Source organism: Carcharhinus amblyrhynchos, unplaced genomic scaffold (assembly GCF_965287045.1).
Source record: "Carcharhinus amblyrhynchos unplaced genomic scaffold, sCarAmb.v2.hapA chromosome_179, whole genome shotgun sequence".
In the NCBI taxonomy this organism is placed as follows: Eukaryota; Metazoa; Chordata; class Chondrichthyes; order Carcharhiniformes; family Carcharhinidae; genus Carcharhinus; species Carcharhinus amblyrhynchos.
In genome coordinates, this window is record NW_027649919.1 from 191,971 (window position 1) to 218,641 (window position 26,671).

General features: G+C 45.5%; 1 protein-coding gene across 1 annotated transcript; it reads right to left on the reverse strand.

The window, feature by feature from the left end:
* Positions 1-17,517: 17,517 nt before the first annotated feature.
* On the reverse strand, positions 17,518-24,829 carry LOC145338803 (putative G-protein coupled receptor 139). Its single transcript, XM_080183205.1, has 2 exons — positions 24,748-24,829; positions 17,518-18,413 (listed from the first exon to the last, which is right to left on the reverse strand). The coding sequence occupies exons 1-2, from the start codon at positions 24,827-24,829 to the stop codon at positions 17,518-17,520; spliced, it is 978 nt and encodes a 325-aa protein (XP_080039331.1).
* Between the last annotated feature and the right edge of the window lie 1,842 nt (positions 24,830-26,671).

The following is a 26,671-nucleotide window of genomic DNA, read 5'->3' on the forward strand; positions in this document are numbered from 1 at the left end:
CTGGTTTTCTTTGAAATGTTTACATGTTTTAAACATTGAAACCTCTTGTCTTTGTTAGAATATCGCTGCGTTTTTAGAAAAACAAACACTGATCCCACAGTCCACACCCTCAACACAGGACTGAGCAGAGAATGTGAAATGTGACTGGTGTGAGTGTGCATTGTCTTTTAAAAGTGGGTCAGAAATAATCCTCAATCTCAAATCTTTATAGAGATTCTGTAGTTTCTCGGACTTCCCTGACACTCGCTAACCATCTGAATTAATCTCAATTCCTCAGTGTTTAACTGTAACTCTCTGCATTGCTCCATCCACCTTATCTGTCACTGTTCATCGTTCCATATCTTTCTCTCTTCCCCTCTCTCTGTCCCTCTCATCCACCAAGTTGTTGTCGTTAAGGATTCTAATCATGGAGAATTTACTCTTTCTGTTTCTGCCTTGGCAGAATTAGCAACATTCGTGGATATTTCAAGATTGTATTCACACAATACAGACAGAACGGTATTTCTATAATGGCGCCTGCAAATGCTGGTGAGCTCCGTACATGTTACAATAAAATATAATGTGTATTCAGACAACTGCATTCTTCTCTCTCTCCCTACCTCTCTGTTACTCTGCATCTCTCCCTCTCTCCCCACCCCACTCATCCACCACGTTATTGATCAATAACGGATCTCATCACGGGAACGCAAACACTCTTTTGTTTCTGTCTTGGCAGAATTTAGTAACATTAGTGGATATTTCAAGGCTGGATTCACACAATACAGACAGAGCTCAGTATAAGTGGGACCTTAATGTTACAATCAGATGGAGTTGGTGTTCATGCGAATATCATTGCACACGGTCCAAACTTCACAGTGTTAATTTAATGTCGTCAAATTCTTTCCATTATTGAAACTTCCCTTTTAATACATTGATTTCAGTCTTCCAAATATTGCACTAATTGTCTTTTCCAAATCCTGTTAAATAATATAAGATCAGTGACTATCAGCGATGGTCCCCACATCTTTATCCCAGAATTCAGACAGGTTTGTGGGACCATGTTTTGGTTGACATTCAGCTGATTACTGTAGAATAAACAGCTTTTCCACAATTAAATTATTTCTCTCCAGAAATTGTGGCATTTCCAATCTGATCCCATATCAATGTTCGGAGATTTTACCCGGAATACAGGGCAATTGAACCCGTGATTTTTGCAACGTTTACCAATTTTTAAACATGCTATAGACCTCTCTTATTTTTCGTCCGACTCAGGAAGGTTTGAGGGTTATTAATTTCACAATATCTTCCGTGGCAACCTCAGACTTCTCAGCTCTCCCCACATAAATCTCATTAAAAAAAAACATTAGAATGGAATGAGTTAATGGGCGTGTTTATTCATTGACTGTTAATGATTCCGGTCTCGATGGGACATGATTGTGTAACTGAAAACATAAGCTCTGTTCTTCATAAGGGATTGTCAAAGTGTTATCACACTGCCTGTGGAACATAACTCTGGAATTTTCCGTGCTCTGAACCTTCAGAGAGCATTCCCGGAGAAACCAATCCTGAGAGTAATGATTAGCTTGATGTACAAATAACTATCAATCGGGAACAGTTTGCAATAATGACCGATTGGGGCAATGGATTCGATTGGAATGTTACAGCCATGGGCAGGAATTTCTTCTGGGAGATGGATTTATTCACAATTTATGGTGACACCCTATCACAAAATCAACGCATTCAGCTGGTTCTTCAGATTTTCCTCCACTTTTACTATCCAATCCTCGCTATTGTCAGTGTCCCTGGTAAGTTTATATCCAACTATTTATTTTATTATTCATATGTAACCGCTGCGTTTTTACTTGAGTTTGCCACACCTTCATTACTCTTGTTCTAGGCCTGACAGGTTATGTTTATGGATAATAACATTATTGGTCACTGCCAACAATACAACACACCGTGTAATGTGTTCTTACATTGTGTGTTGCTGATGGTAGATCCTGTAAATGTCTATATCAACCTGTAGTCAGACATTTCACAACACCAGGTTAAAGTCCAACAGGTTTATTTGTAGCAAACACCACTAGCTTTCGGAATTGGTTATTCCTTCCTCAGATGGGTGGGAGTTCTGATCACAAACAGGCCGTATAAAGACACAAACTCAATTTACATGAATAATGATTGGAATGTGAATCTTTACAGCTAATCCAGTCTTAAAGGTACAGAGAATGTGAGTGGAGAGAGCATTAAGCACAGGTTAAAAGATGTGTATTGTTTCCAGACAGGACAGTTAGTGAGATTTTGCAAGTCCAGGCAAGTTGTGGGGTTACAGATAGTGCGACATGAACCCAAGGTCCTGGGTGAGACCGTCCTCATGTGTGTGGAACTTGGCTATCAGTCCCTGCTCAGCGACTCTGTGCTGTCCTGTGTCGTGAAGGCCACCTTGGAGAACGCTTACCCGAAGGTCAGAGGCCAAATGCCCGTGACAGCTGAAGTGTTCACCAACAGGAAGGGAACAGTCTTGTCTGGTGATTGTCGAGTGGTGTTCATTCATCCATTGTCACAGCGTCTGCATGGTCTCCCCAATGTACCAAACCTCAGGACATCCTTTCCTGCAGTGTATCATTTAGACAGCATTGCCCGCGTTGTAAGGGTATGTACAATATACCTGCTGGATGGTGTTCTCACGTGAGATGACGGTGTTCGTGTCGATGATGCAGCACATTTTGCAGAGGTTGCTGTGACAGGGTTGTGTGGTGTTGTGGTCACTGTTCTCCTGAAGGCTGGGTAGTTTGCTGCGGACAGTGGTATGTTTGAGGTTGTGCAGTTGTTTGAAGGCAAGAAGTAGGAGTCTGGAGATTGCCTTGGCAAGATTCTCGTCATTGGTGAAGAAGAACATTTTGCCAAGTCCATGTCCCGAGGTATTTGACATTGAGGAGACCAGGCAGACGCTGTGACAATGGGTGAATGAACACCGCTGGACAATCACCAGACAAGACTGTTCCCTTCCTGTTGGGGAATACTTCAGCTGTCACGGGCATTCGGCCTCTGATCTTCGGGTAAGCGTTCTCCAAGGCAGTCTTAACCACACATGAGAGCACAGAGTCACTGAGCAGAGACTGAGAGCCAAGTTCCGCACACATGAGGACGGCCTCACCCGGGAACTTGGGTTCAGGTCACACTATCTGTAACCCCACAACGTGCCTGGAGTTGCAAAATCTCACTACGTTCCCTGCCTGGAAACAATACACATCTTTTAACCTTTGCTTTATGCTCTATGTCATTTCCATCGTTCAGTATTTCTACTATCCCATCCTAGCAATTGTTGGAGTCCCTGGTAAGTCTGCCTATCCAGTTGTTAATGCTATAAACCACGCTGGAACCAATTACAGTCCCTGTTATTTACTTTGTATTCATCGCAACTGGTTTTCTTTCTGTTGTGATTTATCAACCTATGATTAAGGTATAACTGACTGTGTTAGTATTTTCTGCTTCCTGTTGTACTCTCTATCCCTTGTTTCTGTTGAATCCCCACAGTGCAAAAGGTCCATCAGTCTGCACTGACTGTCTGGAAAAGCATCCCGCCCAGGCTCACCACTTCACTCTATCTCCGTATCACCACACCTTTACCGTGGCTAATCCATCTACCATATTGGGGCAACTTGTGGGCCGAATGGCCTGTTTGTGCTGTAGGTTTTTTTTTCTATGTTCTATATACATATTTAGACACTAGGACACAACATAGCATGGCCAATCCAACAAACATGCAAACGCGTGGTCTGTGAGCAGAAACCAAAATACTCACACAATTATGTAAACATGGGGAGAACTTCCAAAGTCTATAAAACAGTTCCCCAAATTTGAAAATTTGATTCTGGCACTGTGAGACAGCAGTGCTAACCTGAATATTACCGTGCCTCCTGCATCCATGTTCACTTATGTGTGTGTGTGTGCATGTGAGTGCATATTTATGAGTATGTTTGCATGTCAATGCATCTGTCTGTGTGTGGTTGTGTGTGTATTTGTGTGTGTGTGTGTGTCTGTGTGTGGTTGTGTGTGTATTTGTGTGTGTGTGTCAGTGTGTGGTTGTGTGTGTATTTGTGTGTGTGTGTCTGTGTGTGTCTGTGTGTGTCTGTGTGTGTCTGTGTGTGTCTGTGTGTGTCTGTGTGTGTCTGTGTGTGTCTGTGTGTGTCTGTGTGTGTCTGTGTGTGTCTGTGTGTGTCTGTGTGTGTCTGTGTGTGTCTGGTTGAATGCCTATGTGTGTTATTGTGTATATCACTGTGTACATCATCTGTTGGCGTACCTATTACTGGCTGCATTAACAATTGCAGAATGTGGTTCTGTGGTTCAAGGACCAGGGAAGAATGTGCTGATGGCAGAACATAAGAACATAAGAAATAGGAGCAGGAGTCGGCCATCTAGCCCTTCGAGCCTGCCCCGCCATTCAATAAGATCATGGCTGATCTGTCGTGGCTCAGTTCCACATTCCCGCCCTCTCCCCATAACCCTTAATCCCCTCTCTTATCAAAAACCCATCAACCCGCGTCTTAAATATATTTAGCGAGGCAGCCTCCACCACTTCAACGGGCAGAGAATTCCAGAGATTCACCACCCTTTGAGTGAAGAAGTTCCTCCTCAACTCCGTTCTAAACTGCCCCCCCCCCTTTATCTTGAGGCTGTGCCCTCCAGTCCTACTGTCCTTTCTAAGCGGGAAGAATCTCTCCACCTCTATCTTATCCATCCCCTTCATTATCTTATACGTCTCTATAAGATCCCCCCTCATCCTTCTAAACTCCAACGAGTACAGACCCAGTCTATTTAGTCTCTCTTCATCGTCCAACCCCCTCATCTCCACAACTTGTGTCTTGCGCTGTAACAGCAATATGAAGAACAAAGGGCAGATGGTTCTGCTGTGTTTAAAATTAAACACTGAATTTGATTCCGGTTGGAGAAGAGACCTCATTTTGCGACGCTGTTGAAATCGGGGTTACGTCCAGAAGCTGTGAAACTGCTCAAATGAAAATGAGCTGGTTTTTCACCACATTGAGTTGGGTGTCATTACAAAAATGCAGCAGCAGCGGGCAGGTGGGCTTGGCAGCCAGAAGCTGAGTTGGAATAGTGAGAAAGAACAATGTTGTGATTGTGTTTTTGGACAGAGTGAAGCTGGGCCGCAAAATGTTCACCCAGTCGGTGTTTACTCTCCACAATACAGAGGAGATCTCGTCGATCACAGCAATTTATAACAAATTGAAGAAGGGTCAGTGAAAAGAGTTTTACATAAAAAAACGATGCTTCGTGTCTTCACCTGGAAAAGACCAAGGCTAAGGACCACATCCTAAAATTTCCTTAATTGTGTCGATAAATGCGTTGGGAAGAAAATGATGACATTTGGCTATGGAGCACGATATCTCGAGAGTGTTCACCTTGCAAGATGTTTTCGGGGCTTGGGAGAGGTTGCAGATGCTTTCACTCGTGTCACCAGACTGGTGTCACTCTCGAGATATCGTGCTCCATAATCAAATGTCATCATTTTCTTCCCAATGCATTTATCGACACAATTAAGGAAATTTTAGGATGTGGTCCTTAGCCTTGGTCTTTTCCAGGTGAAGACGCGAAGCATCGTTTTTTATGTAAAACTCTTTTCACTGACCCTTCTTCAATTTGTTCTAAATTGCTGTGATCGACGAGATCTCCTCTGTATTGTGGAGAGTAAACACCGACTGGGTGAACATTTTGCGGGCCAGCTTCACTCTGTCCAAAAACACAATCACAACATTGTTCTTTCTCACTATTGCTGGGAACAAAACAGTGAGACATTTGGCGTTTCTGCTGGCATTTTGTTTCTGTTTCATTTTGCCCATCTTATTGACTCCAGGCTCCATCACTGCTTTTGCCCATTGAGAGGACTCACTTCTCTCCTGCAACACATGATCTGCAAGCCCATCTTCACCGGCAGGTTTCTTGATGGTAACTGATCCGCCTCATCGCCAGAGATTTCTCCATTACTCTGGTGTCTAAGATTACATCTGACTAGCGCCAACAAACAACAGCTCAGCACCAAAGTTTCCTGTGCTGCAGTTACACCGGCTCTCCCTTCCTGCTTCACACTCTCGCCAGCTCCAGCTGCTGCTTTTGCTCAGCATCCAACATTACCCCTTCCTCCCTGGTCTCTTGGCTGCAGGTTCAAATCCAACTCTGCCACAATAGCCCTGTTCCCCAATTGCTTGGCTTGTTCTCTCCCCAGTTGCAGTGTTTGTTTTGCTTCTCTCACTTCTCTCTTTCTCTGCTGCACACCAGTGTTTGTCTGTTATTTCAGGAAATCCAAGTTCAAAACACTGTAGAAAGGGAAATTAGATTTGTAATATTCAATAATCTCCGATTCAATTTGTTCTTTTTTCCACAGCCTGTTTTGCATGATTTATTTACTTTTTTCCTTTTCTTTGCAGTTAACATAGTCACCATTGCGATTCTAATCCGGAAGAAATGTGGTCTTTCCAAATGTGTCACATGTTACCTCGTTTCTATGGCAGTGGCGGATCTAATGGTCATAATCCTAGACCTGATATTGAGACAAATTCCAATTGTTTATAACGAACAGTTTGATTTCTTGAGGTCTGCTAAACTCGTGTGCAATATCCACGCTGTTTTGCTTTATGCAGCCACTGATTGTTCTGTCTGGTTCACTGTCACTTTCACCTTTGATCGATTTGTGGCCATTTGTTGCCAGAAGCTGAAAAGTAAACATTGCACTGAGAAAATGGCGATTGCGGTCCTGGGAACTGTGACTGTGCTGAGCTGTTTGAAGAACATTTTCTGGTATTTCATGTTTATGGGTTCGTATTGGTTGAGCAACAATCCCTGGTTTTGTCAGGTAGAAGTCTATGTGTATAGTTCGAGGATCTGGGGATCACTCGAATTGTTCCACACCATTCAGAATCCATGTCTGCCATTTGTGCTGATTATACTGCTCAATGTTTTCACTGGCAAATACATTTTAGTGAGCGGCAAAGCCCGCAAGAGATTGCGGGCACAGAATGGCAGGGAAACTCCCAGGGATCCAGAGATGGCGAGTCGAAGGAAATCTATCATCTTGTTGTTTGTTATCTCAGCAAACTTTATCCTGCTATGGTCAACATTAATGTTTTTTTCTATGTGGTGGAGGTTTTATTGGTTGCGTTGGTGCTCTGTGTGGATAGAAATGTATGTTCAGGACTTAGGCATCATGCTGCAGCTCCTGAGTTGCTGCACAAACACTGCTATTTACACTGTGACACAGACTAACTTCAGAAAGCAGTTCAAGAATGTGTTGAAATTTCCCTTTAATTTGATTCTTCGATTCTTTCAACGATAAGAAGAACTAAATTGCTTTGTGTTCTGAACATTTTGCCATTTTATTTCACATTTAAAATGTTTGGGGATTACTGTCTGAGACTCGTTGTCATGCTTCCAGAGTGGAGATGTCACTGTTGAAACAGAGAGGCAAACAGTATCACTGTTGCATTAAATCCAGGTCGGTGTGTTAACAATGGCTGAATCACTCTGGGAGAAAAAGAAAATGATTGGATCTTCTACCCATGCAGCAGAATCGGACTGGTCTATTATCACGGCAACACAATCTATTTATTTGTTTGCTAAGGAAGCAGTTGCTTGTCAAACTTGACATTCGTTTGCTTAAAGTCCCACCAACAGTTTGAGAGCCAACACACCCTGACAAATGCTTCCCAGAACATCATTAAGCTGTCCTCACATCCAACTGTCTACTGATTGGAGAAGATCACCATGTCACACCCAGTATAACAATATCCGAATCATGTTAACCAGTCCCTTTCTCCTGCCTACTGCAAATGGGAAGAATCACAAGCCAGTAAGCCGAATGGAGGGGGGACCAAATTCTAGCAGACCCATCTCCGCAACAATATCTTACCCAACCCAATCTGTCTGTCCATCCACCCACCGAATAGAGAGGGATCACACTCCAGTGCACACAGCTGAAGAACAGAGGCTCCCATCAACCATTCCCCTCATCGGAATGAGAGGGACCAAAGGCCAAATGCACATAATTCCACAACTGTGTCTGTCATTAACCAATCCATCTGTCCATGCATCCGCCATCCAGATTGGGACCAAACTTGAGGAAGTCCAGCCCAGATCAATGGTGCCATTCAATTCGCCGATCTCTCTCACATTCCAGCAATTGGAAAGAAAGCTCAACGCGGCACAACTAGCCCCAGACCGTTGTCCCTGTGTAATCAATCCCCCCCCCACCCCCATGACCATCTCTTCAATGGGGTGGGATCTCACTCCACCAAACCCAGCCACAGAAACCAGAAGCCTCTGTGTATCATTCCAGTGAATTGACTGGGTGCACACTCAGCCGGTCACACATCAACCGTCACCTGTCAGCCCGTTCCCCCGTCCGGACCTCCACTGAGTGGAGAAGGATCCCACCCAGAACACCCAGTTCCGTAAATCTGTCTCCCTTCGCCAGTAACACTGCCCATCTCTCCACCAATTGGAGCCACTTCCGTTATCTGATGATTATCCCACTTCCATAGAAAAGCTTTTATTAGTTTCTGTTGGGGTTCCCTGTCTTGAGTAATATTGAATATTCCGTTGTTTCTGAGGGATTAAGAGCTCAGAGAGAGAGAGTATGATTCAGAGATGGGGAACTGAGCTAAAATGTGTGTCTGGCACGGAACCGCAGTAACTGACCTCCTTCCAGCCTTGGGTGACCAACAGGACGCTGTTGTTGGGATGTTGGAAGAGGGGAAAAATTCCATTGCAAAATTTGTCAGCATGCATGAATGCAAGATGAAAAGTCTAATCTGACCATGAGCTCGTAATGATAGTGAAATAAAAAAAGACATAGAAATGATACAAGCCAACATAATCCATACCATAAATGCTGATAATCATTGAAATAAAAAATGTGCAATAAAAGCATTATGTCGCAAACTTTACTAGTTTAAAGTTTATTTTGAGTCACAAAAAGGCTTATGCTGACACTACAATGATGTAACTGTGAAAATACCCAGGCACCGCACCCCAGCGGCTGCTCAGATGCGCTGAGTGACAATTATGCGTGGCCAGTTCAGACTATGGGTGGAACCTGGAGCACCCAGAGTAACTCAGGCAGACACGGAGAGAGCAGGCAATCTCAGCAGAGAGAGTGGAAAAACCCATGATGAGAACCCGGGTCCTTGACGCTGTGAGGCAGTCGTGCTAACAATTGTGCCACCATGCCACCTGAGTTGAAGCTGAGTGATAGCATTTTGGGGTTATTTTTGCTTTATTTCTCAAGAAAAAATAAAAGACAGTGAACAATTCTGAAATTAATGACTTCAGAATTAAACATTTCCTTCAATATGCATTTGTGGTTTAATTCCACAGATCATAGCTTGTTTTCTCTTTCATATGAACAGGAAACAGAAATATAGTGACTGTTCTTGTGAAACATTTAGTTGTGTGTGTGCGTTCAGAGTTATCTGGGTTCCTTGTACAAAATGTCAACGTACAGATATAATTTAAGGCGGTAAATGACAGTTTCCTTCAAGAGGATTGGGACTGCATTAATGATGACGTCTTGTTGCAAGTGTGAAAGGAACTGGCGAGAGCGCAACTGGGAGAGTTGAACGTAAACGAGAAAAGGAAGACGTGCCTTTGAGGCAGCCCACCCAAGGTCCAGAGGTTTGCAGGGACACCTGGCCACGGGTGTTTAGGGAGGGAGAGAGAGGAATGAGGGAGATGGATAGGTAGAAATGGAAGTAAAAAAACAAAGAGGTAACAGGAATATTAGGAGGCAGCTGTTCCATATGATGTCCTGGTTGGAAGAAAGGTTGTTACAAATGCTGAAAAAATAACTGACTGTACAACAAATAAATAAATGGCTGAGGAACTCTCTTTGTCTGGTAGAATCAGAGAGTCGTAGAATCCCTGCAAGTGCAGATGGAGTCCTCGGTCCGCCTTGTTCTCCAACAAGGGGCATCCACGCGGTGGGTCGTGCGAGGGCTGCTCTTGGATGTTGCTTTGAGAGTTGCCTAGTGCTTCACGTTGTTAGTGTACGCTTAAACTGAACCATCTGACGGGCAACACGACAGCTCAGTGACTATCACTGTTTGCTGTGCAGACACATGGATTTGGGCCGGTGTCTGCGGGAGTTTGCACATTCTCCCCGTGATTGTGTGGGTTTTCTCTGGGTGGTCTGGTTTCCTCCCACACCCCAAAGATGTGCTCTGAGGCTGATTGGTGTAACAAATTATCCCTAAATTAGTCTCCCCTCAACCTTCCCCAATAGGCGTAGACAAGGGTCATGTGTAGAGGAGGGCACTCACAATGTTAAAATGGCGGCGTGGGCTCGTTGGGCCGAAGGGCCTGTTTCCCGTGCTGTGTTGTTCTTGGTTCTTTGAGGCCATTCGGCCCATTGAGTTTGCAACAACGAAGAATCCCGCTGTGGTCCTATTCCCATAACACCACATATTTAACCTGTTAATTCCCAGACACCCGTGTCAATTGAGCATCGGTAATCAACTTAACCCACACATCTGTGGACATGAAAAGCCAAATTTCTAAACAGACTGCTGAAGGGTGCAATCTGGACAATGTCTGTCTTCCCCGAGTGTTTGCCATAGTTTTGTTTTTGTTTTCACAAGTCGTGCAATTTGTAAACCACACTCCAAAACATTTCCAATGGTGCATTTCTGATGTAACATACACCGATAAGATTACTGAGAACAGCTATCATGGCTAGTGATCAAAAAATCTAGGACTTTGCCTCAATCAAAAGCTTGGACCTGAAACTCGATGGAGTACAGACGGCAGAAATGCCAGTGAAATGTAGGGAGCAGATTGGCATGCGTGAGCTGGGTGTAGGTGAAATCATCCCGATAGCCTTACCTCTTATGTGCAGAGATAGGGCCTCAGGTGAAAGCAGAGATCAAATGTTGGGAACCCACCCGATTGTTGAACTGTGCATTCACTACTTGGGATCCAAGTAATGTTCGTGCCTTAACCAATAATGTGGACCACACACTGTACAGACCACAGAACCGTCAGTAGATGAAGGAGGCAGATTCCTATCCACATTCTCCCTTCCAAGTCAGCTTTGACAAGAGCTGGCGATAGCAAACGTCTGAGTAGTGTTGAGGAGCAGAAGGATCTTGGGGTCCGGGTCCAGAGGACTCTTAAATCAGCCTCGCAGGTGGAGGATGTGGTTAAGAAGGCGTATGGTGTACTGGCCTTCATTAATCGAGGGATTGAGTTTAGGAGTCGGGAGGTAATGCTGCAACTTTATAAGACCCTTGTCAGACCCCACTTGGAGTACTGTGCGCAGTTCTGGTCGCCTTCCGACAGGAAGGATGTGGAAGCTATTGAGAGGGTGCAGAGGAGATTTACAAGGATGTTGCCTGGATTGGGAGGCATGCCTTATGAAGATAGGTTGAGGGAGCTCGGTCTCTTCTCCCTGGAGAGACGAAGGTTGAGAGGCGACCTGATAGAGGTTTATAAAATGTTGAGAGGAATAGATAGGGTGGATTCTCGGACGCTATTTCCCAGAGCTGAAATGGTCGTTACGAGAGGACACAGGTTTAAGGTGCTGGGGAGCAGGTACAGAGGAGATGTTAGGGGTAAGGTTTTCACTCAGAGGGTGGTGAGTGAGTGGAATCGGCTGCCATCGGTGGTGGTAGAGGCGAACTCGCTGGGGTCTTTTAAAAGACTTCTGGATGAGTATATGGGATCTAATGGGATTGGGAGTTACAGATTGTTCTCTGGTTTGGTAGGTATTGATGTGATCGGAGCAACTTGTGGGCCGAAGGGCCTGTTTGTGCTGTAGTGTTCTATGTTCTATGTTCTATAAGGTAACTGATACCAGTTTCAGGACTAAATAAAAAGAACATGGAAAGAGATAGATTGATTATGAGCTTGCTGCTAAATTTCTTCCAAAAGCACACTCCTCCAAAGCAAAACTAAAACCCTAAAGGAAGGACAAAAAAAATCTCATGAATGTAACAAACAAAACCTGAATCCCTATCACCTGACAGCCAGAACAGAGCCCCACCCCCCGGTGGCATAGCTGTAGGTGAAAGTCACATAGTTATATATGAAAAAGTGTTACACTCACGTGACATACCAATGACAACATCATGTAAAATCAATCTTTGAAATCAGTATTGAGGTCGGGGAAAAGAGAGAGCGATCAAGACCAGAGAAGGTTTTGGGAAATTCAGTGAGAGGTAACGGCAAAGAAAGTCAGCGGCAAATCGAGCAAACATGGAGAGACAGTGAGACAGAAACACAGAGGTACAGCGACAGGCAGACTGAACTAGCATGGACACATATCGTGATACTAAATCAATGAACCACATCATCTTTGGCAGATGTCATTTCGGTGAGCGTAACAATAAGGCTCGTCCACTTAAAACTCAAAACCATCCGCCCATGCCAACTCATGCATGGTGGCACAGCGGTTCTCACTGCTGTGTCAGGGATCCAGGGACACAGGTTCGATTTGCAGCTTGGGAAACTCTCTGTGTGGAGTTTGCACGTACTCTCCCCCCTACCCCGTCCTCATTGGTTTCCTCTGGGTGCTCGGGTTCCCCCCCCAGAGTCCGAAAGACGGGGGGGCTAGCTGCATTGGTCACGCTAAATTCTCCCCCAGTGTACCCGAGCAGGCGCTGGAATGTGGTGATGAGAGGATTTTCACAGAAACTTCATTGCAGTGTTAATGTAAGCCTGATTGCGACTGATAAATAAACTTTTACTTAAAAAAAATGCAGAGTTTAGAAGCAACCGCTGTCTTCACGGACATTCTGCTAACGTGACTGCAACATCAGAATTTAAGCCGTCTACTTTAAACAGAGTTATTTTTAATATTTAAAACAGTCCAATCACATGACAGCTCACGAATATCTGAGGCACGTTGAAAAAGTGCAGCCAGTCCCTTCCCGGAGCAAACCCAAAATACTTCCCGTCCAGACGAAGGAAAATATCTCAGGGAAGGAATCTGCCGTTTAAATCAAAAATCCGAAATAAAACAGAAATCAGTTGTTAGGTTTGTGGAAATAGAAGCAGGGTTAAGGTGTCAGAACTCATGTAAAATGTTCCACTTTGTTTGACATTACAAAGCTTTGGATCCAAAGGCATTAACTGGGCATGTTTGTTTAGTGACTGTGAGTAATGTCACTCTCCACGGACAGTAACTGTGTCCCTGGGGGGTTCCCCCCCTTTTGATTATGAAGGGGTTCCTTTCAGTGAGTTAGAGCAGGGGTTCAGCGGGGGGACATCGACACCGATATTCCAAAGAATCGGAGACTCCACAAACAGCGAGAGGAGTGATCAGAATCTGATAGAAGCGATTGGAATGGGAGAGCAAGGGATCAGAATCTGAGAAGAAAATAGATGGATATTTTCCAGCAAATGGATCAGAATCTGAGAACAATACACTGGAACGATGGCTCACTGGACAGGAGTTTATCGTGGGCGCTCTCCATGCTGTTTGGAAGGAATGACTGGTTGCCATGGTATTGGAGGATCGAGTATATACTTCACATTGTTCAGACTGGTTACTATCCCATTCTGGCTATCGTTAGTGTCCCCTGTAAGTCCATCCGTGCAGCTGTTAATTATATAGTCGTGCATTTTGCGTTGCATTGCTGTTTTTTTAACACTGAAATGTTGCAATTGGTGGTGGTACCTGTCCAAAAACCGTCCTGATATCCATCCATTCCAGCTCCCTCTCTGGCTAAACCATGCAGCTGAACCAAACTGCTGGCAGTCTTGCTGCTCCTTTGGAATATGCGCTGCACATTCACTCATATCCTCTTGATCTCTAATCCTGCCCGCTGCCATCCCAGAGGGATGCACGATGGCACCGTGGTTAGAATTGCTGCTTCACGGCTCCAGGGACACAGGTTCGATTCCCGGCTTGGGTCACAGTCTGTGCAGAGTTTGCACGTTCTCCCCGTGTCTGCCTGGGTTTCCTCTGGGTGGGTCTAGTTCCCTCTCCCACTCCAATGATGTGTGGATCAGGTGTTTTGGCCGTGTTAAATTTCGCTGAAGTGTCGGGGGGGGGGGCGGGGGGGGCAAGCAGGTTAAATGTATGGGAGTTATCGGGGGGAGAGCCTGGGTGGGAATGTGGCTGGTGCAGACTCGATGCCTGAGTAAGCTCCTTTTGCTCGATGGGATTGTATGGACAGTTCTAACTGAGCCGAGATGCTTCATGATCCCTCGCACGCGACTCTGATTAAACTCAGAATCGTCTGTCACAGGGAAACAATCTCCCGTCCGCTCTCTCAGTTACCAGACCATCACTGAATATACATCATCCAAAATTCTGCTGTAAACACTCAACTCACCCCAATACATCTGCAGCCACCACCTTGTCTTTAGTGATGGACATGATGCTGAATGTGAGAGCACATGGACTTTAACATTCTCGTCTTTGTGCTGGACACCCAGTGTGGAATATTCCAGAAATTCAGCCACATTGGCTTGCCCATTGTGGGTGGCACGGTCGCTCAGTGGTTGGCGCTGCTGCCTCACAGCGTCAGGGGCCCGGTTCCGATAGTGATCTCACCTCACTGTCTGTGTGGAGTTTACCTGTCCTCCCCTGGGTCTCCCTGCATTTCCCCTGGGTGCTCTGGTCTCCTCCCACTGTCCAAAGGTCTGCCGGTTTGGTGGATTGGCCGTACCAAATTTCCCCTCCTGCCATGGGATTGTCGGGGTAAATATGTGAGGGAGGGGGTCTGGAATAGGGCCTGGTGGGATTGTAGTCGGTGAAAACTGGATGGACTGAATGGCCTCATTCTGCAATATTGGGAAACTATGATTCTCCACATCCCTTTCATTCACTTCCTTCAAGCTTAAATAATTTCAATATCTCACTTTCTATGAATCTGTATTATTCCAGGCATTAGTGAGTGGCATATCAGTCATCTCCCGGCATGGAGAGGAGATGGCGGAGTGATATTACTCATCCAGAAACATCCGGCTTGCAAAGAGGAGTCAGAGAGTAGTAGTGGAGGGTCCTTTTCTAGCTGGAGGTCTGTCACTAGTGGTGTGCCGCAGGGCTCGGTACTGGGACCTCTTCTCTTTGTAGTGTATATAAATGATTTGGAAGAGGGAGTAGGTGGTGTGATCAGCAAATTTGCTGATGACACCAAGATGGCTGGATTGGCAGGCAGTGAGGAGCAGTGTCTGGCAATACAACGGGATATTGATAGGCTGGTATATTGGGCAGATACATGGCAAATGGAGTTTAATCCTGATAAATGTGAGGTGATGCATTTTGGCCGGAATAATGTAGGGGGAAGTTATATGATAAAGGGTAAGCCCGTAAGGAGTATAGAATCACAGCGAGACCTGGGGGTGCAAGTGCACAAGTGATTGAAGGTGGCAGTGCAAGTGGAGAGTGCGGTGAAGAAAGCCTATGGTATGTTAGCCTTTATAGGAAGGGGTATAGAATATAAGAGCTGGAGTCTAATGTTGCAGTTGTACAGAACGTTGGTTAGGCCACATTTGGAGTACTGCGTCCAGTTCTGGTCGCCTTACTACCCGAAGGACGTGGAGACCCTGGAGAGAGTGCAGAGGAGGTTTACCAGGATGCTGCCTGGTATGGAAGGACTGGGGTATGAGGAAAGATTGAAGAAATTGGGGCTGTTTTCCCTTGAAAGACGGCGACTGAGGGGGGATCTAATAGAGGTATATAAGATTATGAAGGGTATAGATAGAGTAAACAGAGGTAAGCTATTTCCTATAATAGAGACACACAGGACAAGGGGCCATGGACTTAAGGTGAGGGGGGAGAGGTACAACACAGATATTAGAGGGAGGTTTTTCACACAGAGGGTAGTGGGGGTATGGAATGCTCTGCCAAGTAAGGTGGTGGAGGCAAACACACTTGAGCCCTTTAAGAGTAACTTAGACAGGCACATGACTGAGTTGGAGATGGGTGGATATAGGAGATTGTTTTAAATAAGGGTCATTAGCATTGGGGCGTCCCTAGTAATGTAAATGGGTATAGTATGATGATAATGTTTTTCTCTTTTCATTCACAGGTTTTAAGTCGGTCCACCTCGTGTCCAACGAGGGACATACACGCGATGGGTCGTACTGGGGCTGCTCTTGGTTGTTCGAGATTGGCCTAGTGCTTCATGTCGTTAGTGTGTGCCTAAACTGGACCAGATACTGGGCAAGACGACAGCTCAGTGACTATCACTGATTGCTGTGCAGACACATGGATTTGGGCCGGTGTCTGTGGGAGTTTGTGCATTCTCCCCGTGCTTGCGTGGGTTTTCTCCGGGTGCTCCGGTTTCCTCCCACACCCCAAAGATGTGCTGTTAGGCTGATTGGCAGGAATAAATTGTCCCGAAATCAGTTTTCCCTCAATCTGGATGGCCATAAAACATTAGATAGGGGTCGTGGGTAGAGAGATGGTGTTGAGATGGCAGCGTGGGCTCGTTGGGCCGAAGGGCCTGTTTGCCGGGCTGATTTTGTTCTTTGTTAATCCCAAGTCACTTTACAAGATTTCCCCACCAGTGTATTTTCTCCCTCCCAGTTCAGGTGTAACCTATCCCTCGTGTACAAGTCACCTCTGCACCAGCCGAGTTCCTATAGCTGGACAGTGGGTCCGACTGCACTTCTCTGAGGTGCCAGCGCCCACATCATCTTCCAAAATGGAACAACAGTTTGTAACTGCTTGCTTTAACCTGGACTCTTGGTGTTCTGCTGTTTTCCTGGGTCCCCAGACATTTTTTTCTTGCAGATTCGCTTTTGATGAGACTGATTGATTGGTAGTTGATATGACTGGGTGGAACTACGCTTAGCTGTAATAATCAATCTCGATGCTGCTTTGAGTTGGGAGGGAACAGTGCCTCTCCATTCCCTTCAGTGAAGATGGAGACCGGAATGTGCAAGGGAATAAGTGTCTTTCTCTGAGATTCTGCTGCTTGGATGTGGGCTCTTCTTGATGAGTCTTCCGTCTGAGAAGATGCAGATTTGGAAGTCTCAGAGGCAGGGATCTCATTCTGCCAATGAACCCATCAGACTGAGAGTTGGCATGGACGAGGTTTATTTATCTGACGTTCTGCATTTGAAAATGTGTCCTTCCCTTCAAGCCGCTGTCTCCATCTCTGTCCAGAGTTTTTGAAAGGCCAACGTCCATTAGGCGTATCCGCTTCTGGTGTCCACGTATCAAACACAAATTTGAATGCATTGTAATATCAGTGACTTGGAAGACATGGTCTCCCCTTGTTCAGATCCAATGTAAAATGTCTCTCTGTTTCATGGGGTTCGTTTAGTGCCTCACTACAAATCACTCCAGTCAGTTAATCCAATTAATTGTTTTCATATTTTCTACACTGTTGTGTGATGGTAAATTTTCTTCCACTAGTGACTGTGTGTCACTTGCATAAGAACAATGGCCAATTCCAGAATTTTGAGGTCCTGTCAGGTTTTAATAGACCAGGGTGGGACATTGTTACAACTGAAAATGAAAGCCCTTTTTTTGGATTACAGAGAGAAAGCTTATTATGATTGATTATATTTTTAACATTTAACATGTTGCACTACACCAGAAAAGGGAACATTTAATATATTTTTCAACTGTTGCCGGAAATTCCTCTGCGTGACGGCGTAAATGCACGCGTTTGTGCAGCAACTCAGGAGCTGCAACATGAAGCCTATTTCAAGTATGAAAGGAGGAATGTACACAGAATCAAAGCCAAGATTAAAAAGTCGCTGCCACATTGAATATATCATGAAGACAGACCACAGGATTATGAAGTTTCCCGATAAAGCAAATAACAAAACTATGGATTTCTGTCGACTATCCATTTCTTGGTCCTTGTGATTATCCCCTTTGCTCACCGTCCGTAGTCTCCTGCGGGTTCTGTTGCTCGCTAAAATGTGCCTGACTGTTAAAAAGTTGAGAAGTAGAATCAGAACAAATGGGATCCCTGGCGTGAAGATACTATGGAATATCTCGATAGCTCCCCACACATCTGAGAGCATCATGAGAACATTCATGTAACAAAACCATGGGTTGTTATTCAACCAGTACCAATTGGTCAACATAAAGTACCATGTGGTGTCCTTTAAACTGCACAGAATGGTCACTGTCCCCAGCACCAAGGCCGCCATTCTCTTGGTGCAGTATTTACTTCTCAGCTTCTGACAACATATTAACACAAATCGATCAAAGGTGAAGGTGACGGTGAACCAGACGGTACAGTCAGTAACTGCGTAAAGCAGCACAGCGTGAATGTTACACACGGGGATGAGTTGCACAAACGATAGTTCATACGCAATGGGAATCTGCCTCAAAATCAGGTCCAGGATTACTACCAATAGATCTGCTGTTGCCATGGCCACCAGGTAGCGTGTGGTTGAACCGGACAGTCCACATTTTCCCCGAGAAAATATCATGATCGTCACCAAGTTAACTGCAAAGAAACGAAAGCTTCAAAATGAGGAAGAAGAATGTGAGCAAACCATTACCGCTGTGATTAATGTAGAGTGAATTTACCCTGGTCCCCACACACCGGCACCTGCTCACGTTCACTGAGGGAGAATTTAGCATGGCCACTGTACCTGGTTAACACGTCTTTTGGACTGTGGGGGCACCCGGAGGAAATCCATGCAGACAAGAAGAGAAAGTGAAAACTCCACAAAGACAATGACCTCAGACAGAATTGAACCTGGGTCCCTGGCACTGTGAGGCAGCAGTGCTCACCACTGTGCCACCATGCTCCCAAATTGGACTAGATACAGGGGAGGTGAGGGAGGACTGAGGAAATGCAAACCTGGTTCCATTGTTTAACCAAGGATGAAATTCAGTGGCAGACAATTATCACCCAGGCAGATTTACATTGGTGTTGGGCAAATTAGTAGAAACAACCCCAAAACTTGGAATGACTGTCCCGTCACAAGATATAGACTAGTCAAAGATGATCAGTGTGGATTTTTGAAGGAAGATCTTGCCTCACACATTTGATTGAAGTCTTTCAGGATGTGACAAACAGTGGGTTTGAAGGCAGACCATTGGGTGCCCTGTGTACACAGATATCGTAAGAAGTCAGGTTTAATTCCAACCCTTTATTCGATAGTAATGCCACGAGCTTTTGGAAACGGTGTTCTTTTGTCAGGTGTGTGGAAGGTTCTGATCCGAGAAAGGCATAGAAAGACACACACAGTTTACAGAATACTGATTAGAATGCAAATCTTTACAGCTAACCTGCTATCCTAGTCTGAAATGTGCAGACAATGTGAGTGGAGATAGCACTAGCACAGGTTAACGAGATGGGTATTGTCTCCAGACAGGACAGTTAGTGAGATTTTACAAGCCCAGGCAAGTCATGGGGGTTACAGATAGTGTGACATGAACCCAAGATCCTGGTTGAGGCTATCCACATGTGTGCGGAACTTGGTTGTCAGTCTCTGCTCAGCGACTCTACACTGTCGTGTGTTGTGAAGGCCACCTTCAGCACACCCTCCAAGCTCTCATCACACACACTCCCCGTGTTCGAGACCTCTACTAACTCCAAAAGATACACAAGGCAAACACACCCGGCCATCCCATCGTAACGGGCAATGGGACCCTGTGTAAGAGCCTCTCCGGCTACATCAAGGACATCCTGAAACCCATTGTACAAAGAAACCCCAGGTTTTGTCGTGACTTTCTTCGGAAACTCAGCACACATGGAATAGTTGAACCAGGGACACTCCTCGTCACAATGGATGTCTCGGCGCTCTACACCAACATCCCCCACAACGATGGCATTGCTGCAACTGCCTCAGTACTCAACGCCATCAACTGCCAGTTTCCAGATGCAATTCTACAACGGCACGGTAGCATAGTGGTTAGCACTGCTGCTTCACAGCTCCAGGATCCTGGGTTCGATTCCTGGCTCGGGTCACTGTCTGTGTGGAGTTTGCACATTCTCCCCGTGTCTGCATGGGTTTCCTCCGGGTGCTCTACTTTCTGCCCACAGTCCAAATATGTGCGGGTTAGGATGATTGGCCGTGTAAGAAATTGTCCCTTAGTGTTCAGGGATGTGTAGGTTAGAGGGATTAGTGGTTATAATATGTAGGGAAATGGGGGTAGGGCCTGGGTGGGATTGTGTTCGGTGCAGACTCGATGGGCCGAACGGCCTCTTTCTGCACTGTAGGGTTCTATGATTCGAACTCATCCGCTTTATCCTGGACCACAATGTCTTCACTTTTAACAGCCAGTTTTTCATCCAGACACACGGAACAGCCATGGGGACCAAATTCCCACCTCAATATGCCAAGATCTTCATGCACAGGTTCGAACAAGACTTCTTCACCGCACAGAATCTTCAACCGATGCTATACACTAGATACATCGATGACATTTTCTTCCTTTGGCCTCATGGTGAACAATCACTGAAACAACTATATGATGATATCAACAAATTCCACCCCACCGTCAAACTCACCATGGACTATTCCCCAGAATCAGTTGCATTCTTGGACACGCATCTCCATTAAGGACGGTCACCTCAGCACCTCACTGTACCGCAAGCCCACAGACAATCTCACAATGCTCCACTTCTCCAGTTTCCACCCTAAACATGTTAAAGAAGCCATCCCCTATGGACAAGCCCTCCGTATACACAGGATTTGCTCAGATGAGGAGAATCGTGACGGACACCTCCAGACCCTGAAAGATGCCCTCATAAGAACAGGATATGGTGCTCGACTCATAGATCGAAAGTTCCGACACACCACAGCGAAAAACCGCACCGATCTCCTCAGAAGGCAAACATGGGACACAGTGGACAGAGTACCCTTCGTCGTCCAGTACTTCCCCGGAGCGGAGAAGCTACGACATCTTCTCCGGAGTCTTCAACATATCATTGATGAAGACGAACATCTCGCCAAGGCCATTCCCACACCCCCACTTCTTGCCTTCAGACAACCACACAACCTCAAACAGACCATTGTTCACAGCAAACTACCCAGCCTTCAGGAGAACAGTGACCACGACACCACACAACCCTGTCACAGCAACCTCTGCAAGACATGCCGGATCATCAACACGGATACCATCATCACACGTGAGAATACCATCCACCAGGTACACGGTACATACTCTTGCAACTCAGCCAACATTGTCTACCTGATAGTCCAACGCCGGCATACCCACATCATGACCTGATACGCTGCAGGAAAGGATGTCCCAAAGCATGGTACATTGGGGAGACCATGCAGACGCTACGACAATGGATGAATGAACATTGCTCGACAAACACCAGGCAAGACTGTTCCCTTCCTGTATTTATCTTACCCATGTAACTTTCTAAACATGTTTTTAAAATACAAAATAAACCCGCCTCTGCTACTACCTCTGGCAGCCCAGTCCAGACACTCAACACCCTCTGTCTGAAAAAATACGCCTCAGGACCATTTTGGATCTCTCACCTGAAACTTATGCTGTCTAGTGTTAGACTCCTCTACTTTTGGGAAAAGATGTTGACCATCGAGCTGATCTGTGCCCTTCGTTATCTTATAGAATTCTGTGAGATCACCTCTGAGCCTCCTACGCTGTAGAACAAAAAAAAATCCAGTCTATCCAGCTTCTCTTTATAACTCAAACCACCGAGTCCCGGGAGCATCCTCGTAAATTCGTTGAGAGCTGATTAGGAATACGCAGCATGGCTTTGTTAAGGGGAGGTCTTGCCTTACGAATCTGGTAGAGTTTTTTGAGGAGGTGACAAAAACGGTCGACGAAGGACGAGCCGTTGATGTCGTCTATATGGATTTCAGTAAGGCATTTGACAAAGTCCCTCATGGTAGGCTGGTGGAGAAGGTTAAATCTCATGGGATACAGGGACAGGTATCTAGATGGATTGAGAACTGGCTTGGTAACAGGGGACAGAGAGTAATACTGGAAGGGTCCTTTTCTAGCTGGAGGTCTGTCACCAGTGGTGTGCCGCAGGGCTCAGTACTGGGACCTCTTCTCTTCGTAATATATATAAATGACTTGGAAGAGGGCGTACGTGGTGAGATCAACAAGTTTGCAGATGACACAAAGATGGCAGGATTGGCGGATAATGAGGAGGAGTGTCAGGCAACACAACAGGATATAGATAGGCTGGTATATTGGGCAGATAAATGGCAGATGGAATTTAATCCAGATAAATGCGAGGTGATGCATTTTGGAAGGAATAATGTAGAGGGGAGTTACATGATAAAGGGTAGACCTATTAAGAGTATAGAAATGCAGAGGGACCTGGGAGTGCAAGTGCACGAGCCTTTGAAGGTGGCAACACAGGTGGAGAAGGTTGCAAAGAAAGCCTATGGTATGTTAGCCTTTATAGGAAGGGGTATAGAGTATAAGAGCTGGCGTCTAATGCTTCAGTTGTACAGAACGTTGGTTCGCCCGCATTTGGAGTACTGCATCCAGTTCTGGTCACCTTACCACCGGAAGGATGTGGAGACCCTGGAGAGAGTGCAGAGGAGGTTTACCAGGATGCTGCCTGGTATGGAAAGACTGAGTTATGAGGAAAAATTGGGTAAATTGGGGCTGTTTTCCTTAGAAAGACGGAGATTGAGGGGGGATCTAACAGAGGTGTATGAGATAATGAAGGGTATAGATAGAGTAAACAGTGGCAGGCTTTTCCCTAGATTGGAGTCAAATATCACGAAGGGCCACGGGGTTAGGGTGAGGGGGGTGAGGTATAATTTGGTTGCTAGAGGCAGGTTTTTCACACAGAGGGTTGTGGGGGTATGGAGTGCACTGCCAAGTAAGGTGGTGGAGGCAGGCACGCTGGACTTGTTTAAGGTGTACTTAGATAGACACATGAGTGAAATAGGGATGGAGGGTTCTAGGCGACAGTTTTAAATAAGGATCAGAGCCTCGGGACGTCCTGGAAATCAACTGTTACATGTGTTGATGTTTTTCTCTTTTACTCCACAGGTGTGTCGGTCCACCTTGTTGTCTAACGAGGGGCATGCACACAGTGGGTCGTGCGTGGGCCGCTCTTGGATGTTTCGAGAGTAGCCTAGTACTTTGCGTCGTTTGTGTGTGCTTAAACTGGACCAGCAGATGGGCACCACGACAGCTCAGTGACTATCACTGTTAATATCACAGATTAAGGGGAGAATAATTTAGGGACAATTTGTTACACCAATCAGCCTAATTGCACATCTTTGGGGTGTGGGAGGAAACCGGAGCACCCGGAGAAAACCCACGCAAGCACGGGGAGAATGCGCAAACTCCCACAGACACCGGCCCAAATCCATGTGTCTGCACAGCAATCAGTGATAGTCACTGAGCTGTCGTCTTGCCCAGTATCTGGTCCAGTTTAGGCACACACTAATGACGTGAAGCACTGGGCCAATCTCGAGCAACCAAGAGCAGCCCCAGTACGACCCATCGCGTGTATGCCCCTCGTTGGGCAACAGGGCGGACCGACTTAAAACCTGTGAATTCAAAGAGTGTCATTCTCCAAATTATTATTCTTGTAACATTGACTGGAGTTACTGAGATCGTTCACACGCTATGATGTGACCGCTGGACAGAACAATCGGTTTAAATAAGGTCAGTGTGTCAACTGTACCCCTCAGTCGGGTACCATTCTGTCAAAACTGAAACGGTAACTAACTCAGCGAGAATCAGTCGAACATTAGTTATTATCGATGTTAAAAAGATTTGACTGCCATTTGCAATCAAATCAACTACGATAAAATCTGCGGAGTTGCAAATTCTGTTGTCATTTTAATTGGTGTAATGAATTCTAATGAACAGTAAAATCATGTACCACCAGATAATCATTTACAGATCGTGCAGTGTGACCGGAACTGATCTGCCACAGACAATTTGCTAATGCACGCTTCAGGCTTTGATCACATTTATTTATCCAAGTGATACGAGTAGAAACCCATTCCAGATATATGGCTGGCTACAGATTTCCCTCAATGACATTGCACGCTCTTACTTATTCTCCCAGCCAATGATACGGTTCGTACGTAGCAAGGGATGGGAAAAGACAGGGTGCCGGTGACTGCTGGATCTGAAAACAATGCATTCTGTATTCAGGGCACTGAGGGCGAGACAGTGACACAGTGGTTAACGTTGCGAACCCACAGTGTTAGGGACACAGGTTCGAATCTTGCCGTGGGTTACTGTCTGTGTGGATTCTGCACGTTCTCCCTGTATATCTGTGAATACTGTCCAGGTGCCGTGGTTTCCTCCCCCCAGTCCAAACAGGTGCATGTTGAATGCATTGACCATTCATATTTCTCCCTCAGTGCAACTGAGCAGGTGCCAGAATGAGGCGACTCGGGGATTTACACAGTATCTTCACCGCAGTATGAATGTTAGCCTACTTGTGACCAAAAAAGAAACTTTATATTTCAGCCAGATGGGCGAGCAGGACCCGGCAAAAACTTCTATGTTCTAATCTGCTCACCTTTCTCACTTTATGTAATTGTTCTTTGCAGACACAATCCATGAACATTTTATATGGGTAAATGTCTAGACATATCTCAAACTTTGGGAGCAAGTACAGTTGGAACCTAACTTTGACCATTTTGCACCAAGACGACTTAATGACTGCGGAGTTTTCCAAATCATTGCAATCAGAAAATGAAAGTCTGAATATGAGAAAAATCGCAGGTTGTAAACATAGAACATTGTCTGTCACAAAGTAACACTAAAACATTGGATTAATGTCTGAGTGTCGCTACTTCATGGAAATAAATAAAGGCAAAAACATAATCATTAAAATCATTAAAGAGATAACAACATACCAGAGACCCCGACAACAGCCAGGATGGGATAGTATATCTTCTCTATCGCCACAACTGCTGCAAATATCATATAATCGTCCATCCCCTTGTCTCAGTTGTGAGCTGTTACTTCCTTCCCCTCTCCAGAATAATCGACACATTCAGTCTCTGGGATCACACTTTAACTGCAGTCTTTTATTGATGGATGAGGGAAGCCTCCAGAGACACAATTTGTGTCCCGGGAGACAGGAATTAATCACAGTCAGTGAACAAACACTTCCAATCTCCAATTTCCAAACGCGCAAATACATTGCAAATTTTCTGTGACTGTGGCATGAAATAAGTACTAAAGTTGTTCAAAGCATCAACATGTTATCAGGATGTAGCTCTCATCGTTGAAACCTTCCCAGAAGGTATACAAAAAATCATAAAAGTTTGTTTGTAACGTAAAATGCGGCGCGGCACCCGACACAGTGGTTAGCACTGCTGTCTGACAGTGTAAGGACCCCGAGGTCATTAAATGGTGTGTGTGCGTGCGTGTGTGTGTGTGTGTGTGCGTGTGTGTGTATGCATGTGTGCGTGTGGGTGTGCATGCACATGTGTGTGTGCGTGTGTCTCTGTGAGTGTATGTGTGTGTGGGTATGTGTGCATGTGTATGCGTGTGTGTGTGCGCGTGTGTGCGTGTGCGTGTGTGCATGTGCGTGCGTGTCTGTGTATGTGTGTGTGTGTGTATGTGAGCATGTGTGTGTGTGTGTGTGTTTGTGTATGCGTGTGTGTTGCACATTCTCTTCGTATCTGTGTGTGATTCTCGTTTCCTCCCTCGATGTGTAAGCTGTGCTGGTTAGTTGCCTGACTCATGTTAAATTCTCCCTCTATGCGCCCGAACAGGCACCAGAGTGTGACACTCGGGGATTTTCACAGTAACGTCATTGCAGTGTAAGCCTTATTTGTGACTGAAAAATAACTTTACTTCAGTTTAGAGGCGCGAACTCAGTAGCAATTTTGATTTGTTTGGATATGATTTATTCTTGCCACATGTATTGGTGCTGTTTCTTATGCGCTGTTAAAACAAAGCAGACCGTTCATAGAGAAGGAAAGGAGTTAGTGCAGAATGTAGGGTTATAGTCATAGCGAGGTTGTAGAGAAAGATTAACTTCTTGTGGGGCATTTCCATTTTCGAGTCTGACGGCAGCAGTGAAGAAGCTGTTCATCAGTCGTTTGATACGTGACCGAAATCTATTTTATTTTTGACACAAGGAAATGGAAATGAGAATGTCCTGGATGTGAGGGGGTCCCTTACATTTGCTGGTCACTTTTCCGAGGCAGGAGAACGTGCAGACGGAGTCAGGGGATGGGAGACTGGTTTGCCTGACAGATTGAGCTACAGTCGCAATGTTTTCTCGTTGCATGCGACCTTGGGCAGAGCAGGAGACAGACCAATCTGTGATACAAAAAGAAAGAATGTTTACCATGGTGCATCTGCAAAAGCTGGTGAAAACCGTCGCTGAAATGCCGAATTTCATTCCTCTCTTGAGAAAGTAGAGGTTTTGGTGGACTTTCTTAACGATAGTGTCGGCTTGTGGGGACCGGGGCAGGTTGTTGGTGATTTGGACACCCAAAAACATGAAGCTCTCGACCATTTCTACTTCATCCCATAATCTGGACAAGGGAGCTATGGTCAACATGAGGATGGATCGAGCTGTATGACAGCAACCATTCTGGGCAGTGTCCTCTGTGTATCTTAACAGGATCATGCACAATAAATATCTAACTGCCTACTTGTCCATGTATCTCTCCTGAATTCTCTCCTTCGATAGAATACTGTACTCTCGCTCTTGCTTTCTATACTCCTTTCCTCTCTGTGCCAAAACCTCTTTGTCGATTTTCCTTGGTTTCTTAGCCAATCTGATCCTGCACAGGCTCAGGATGTTGGTTCATCCATTAT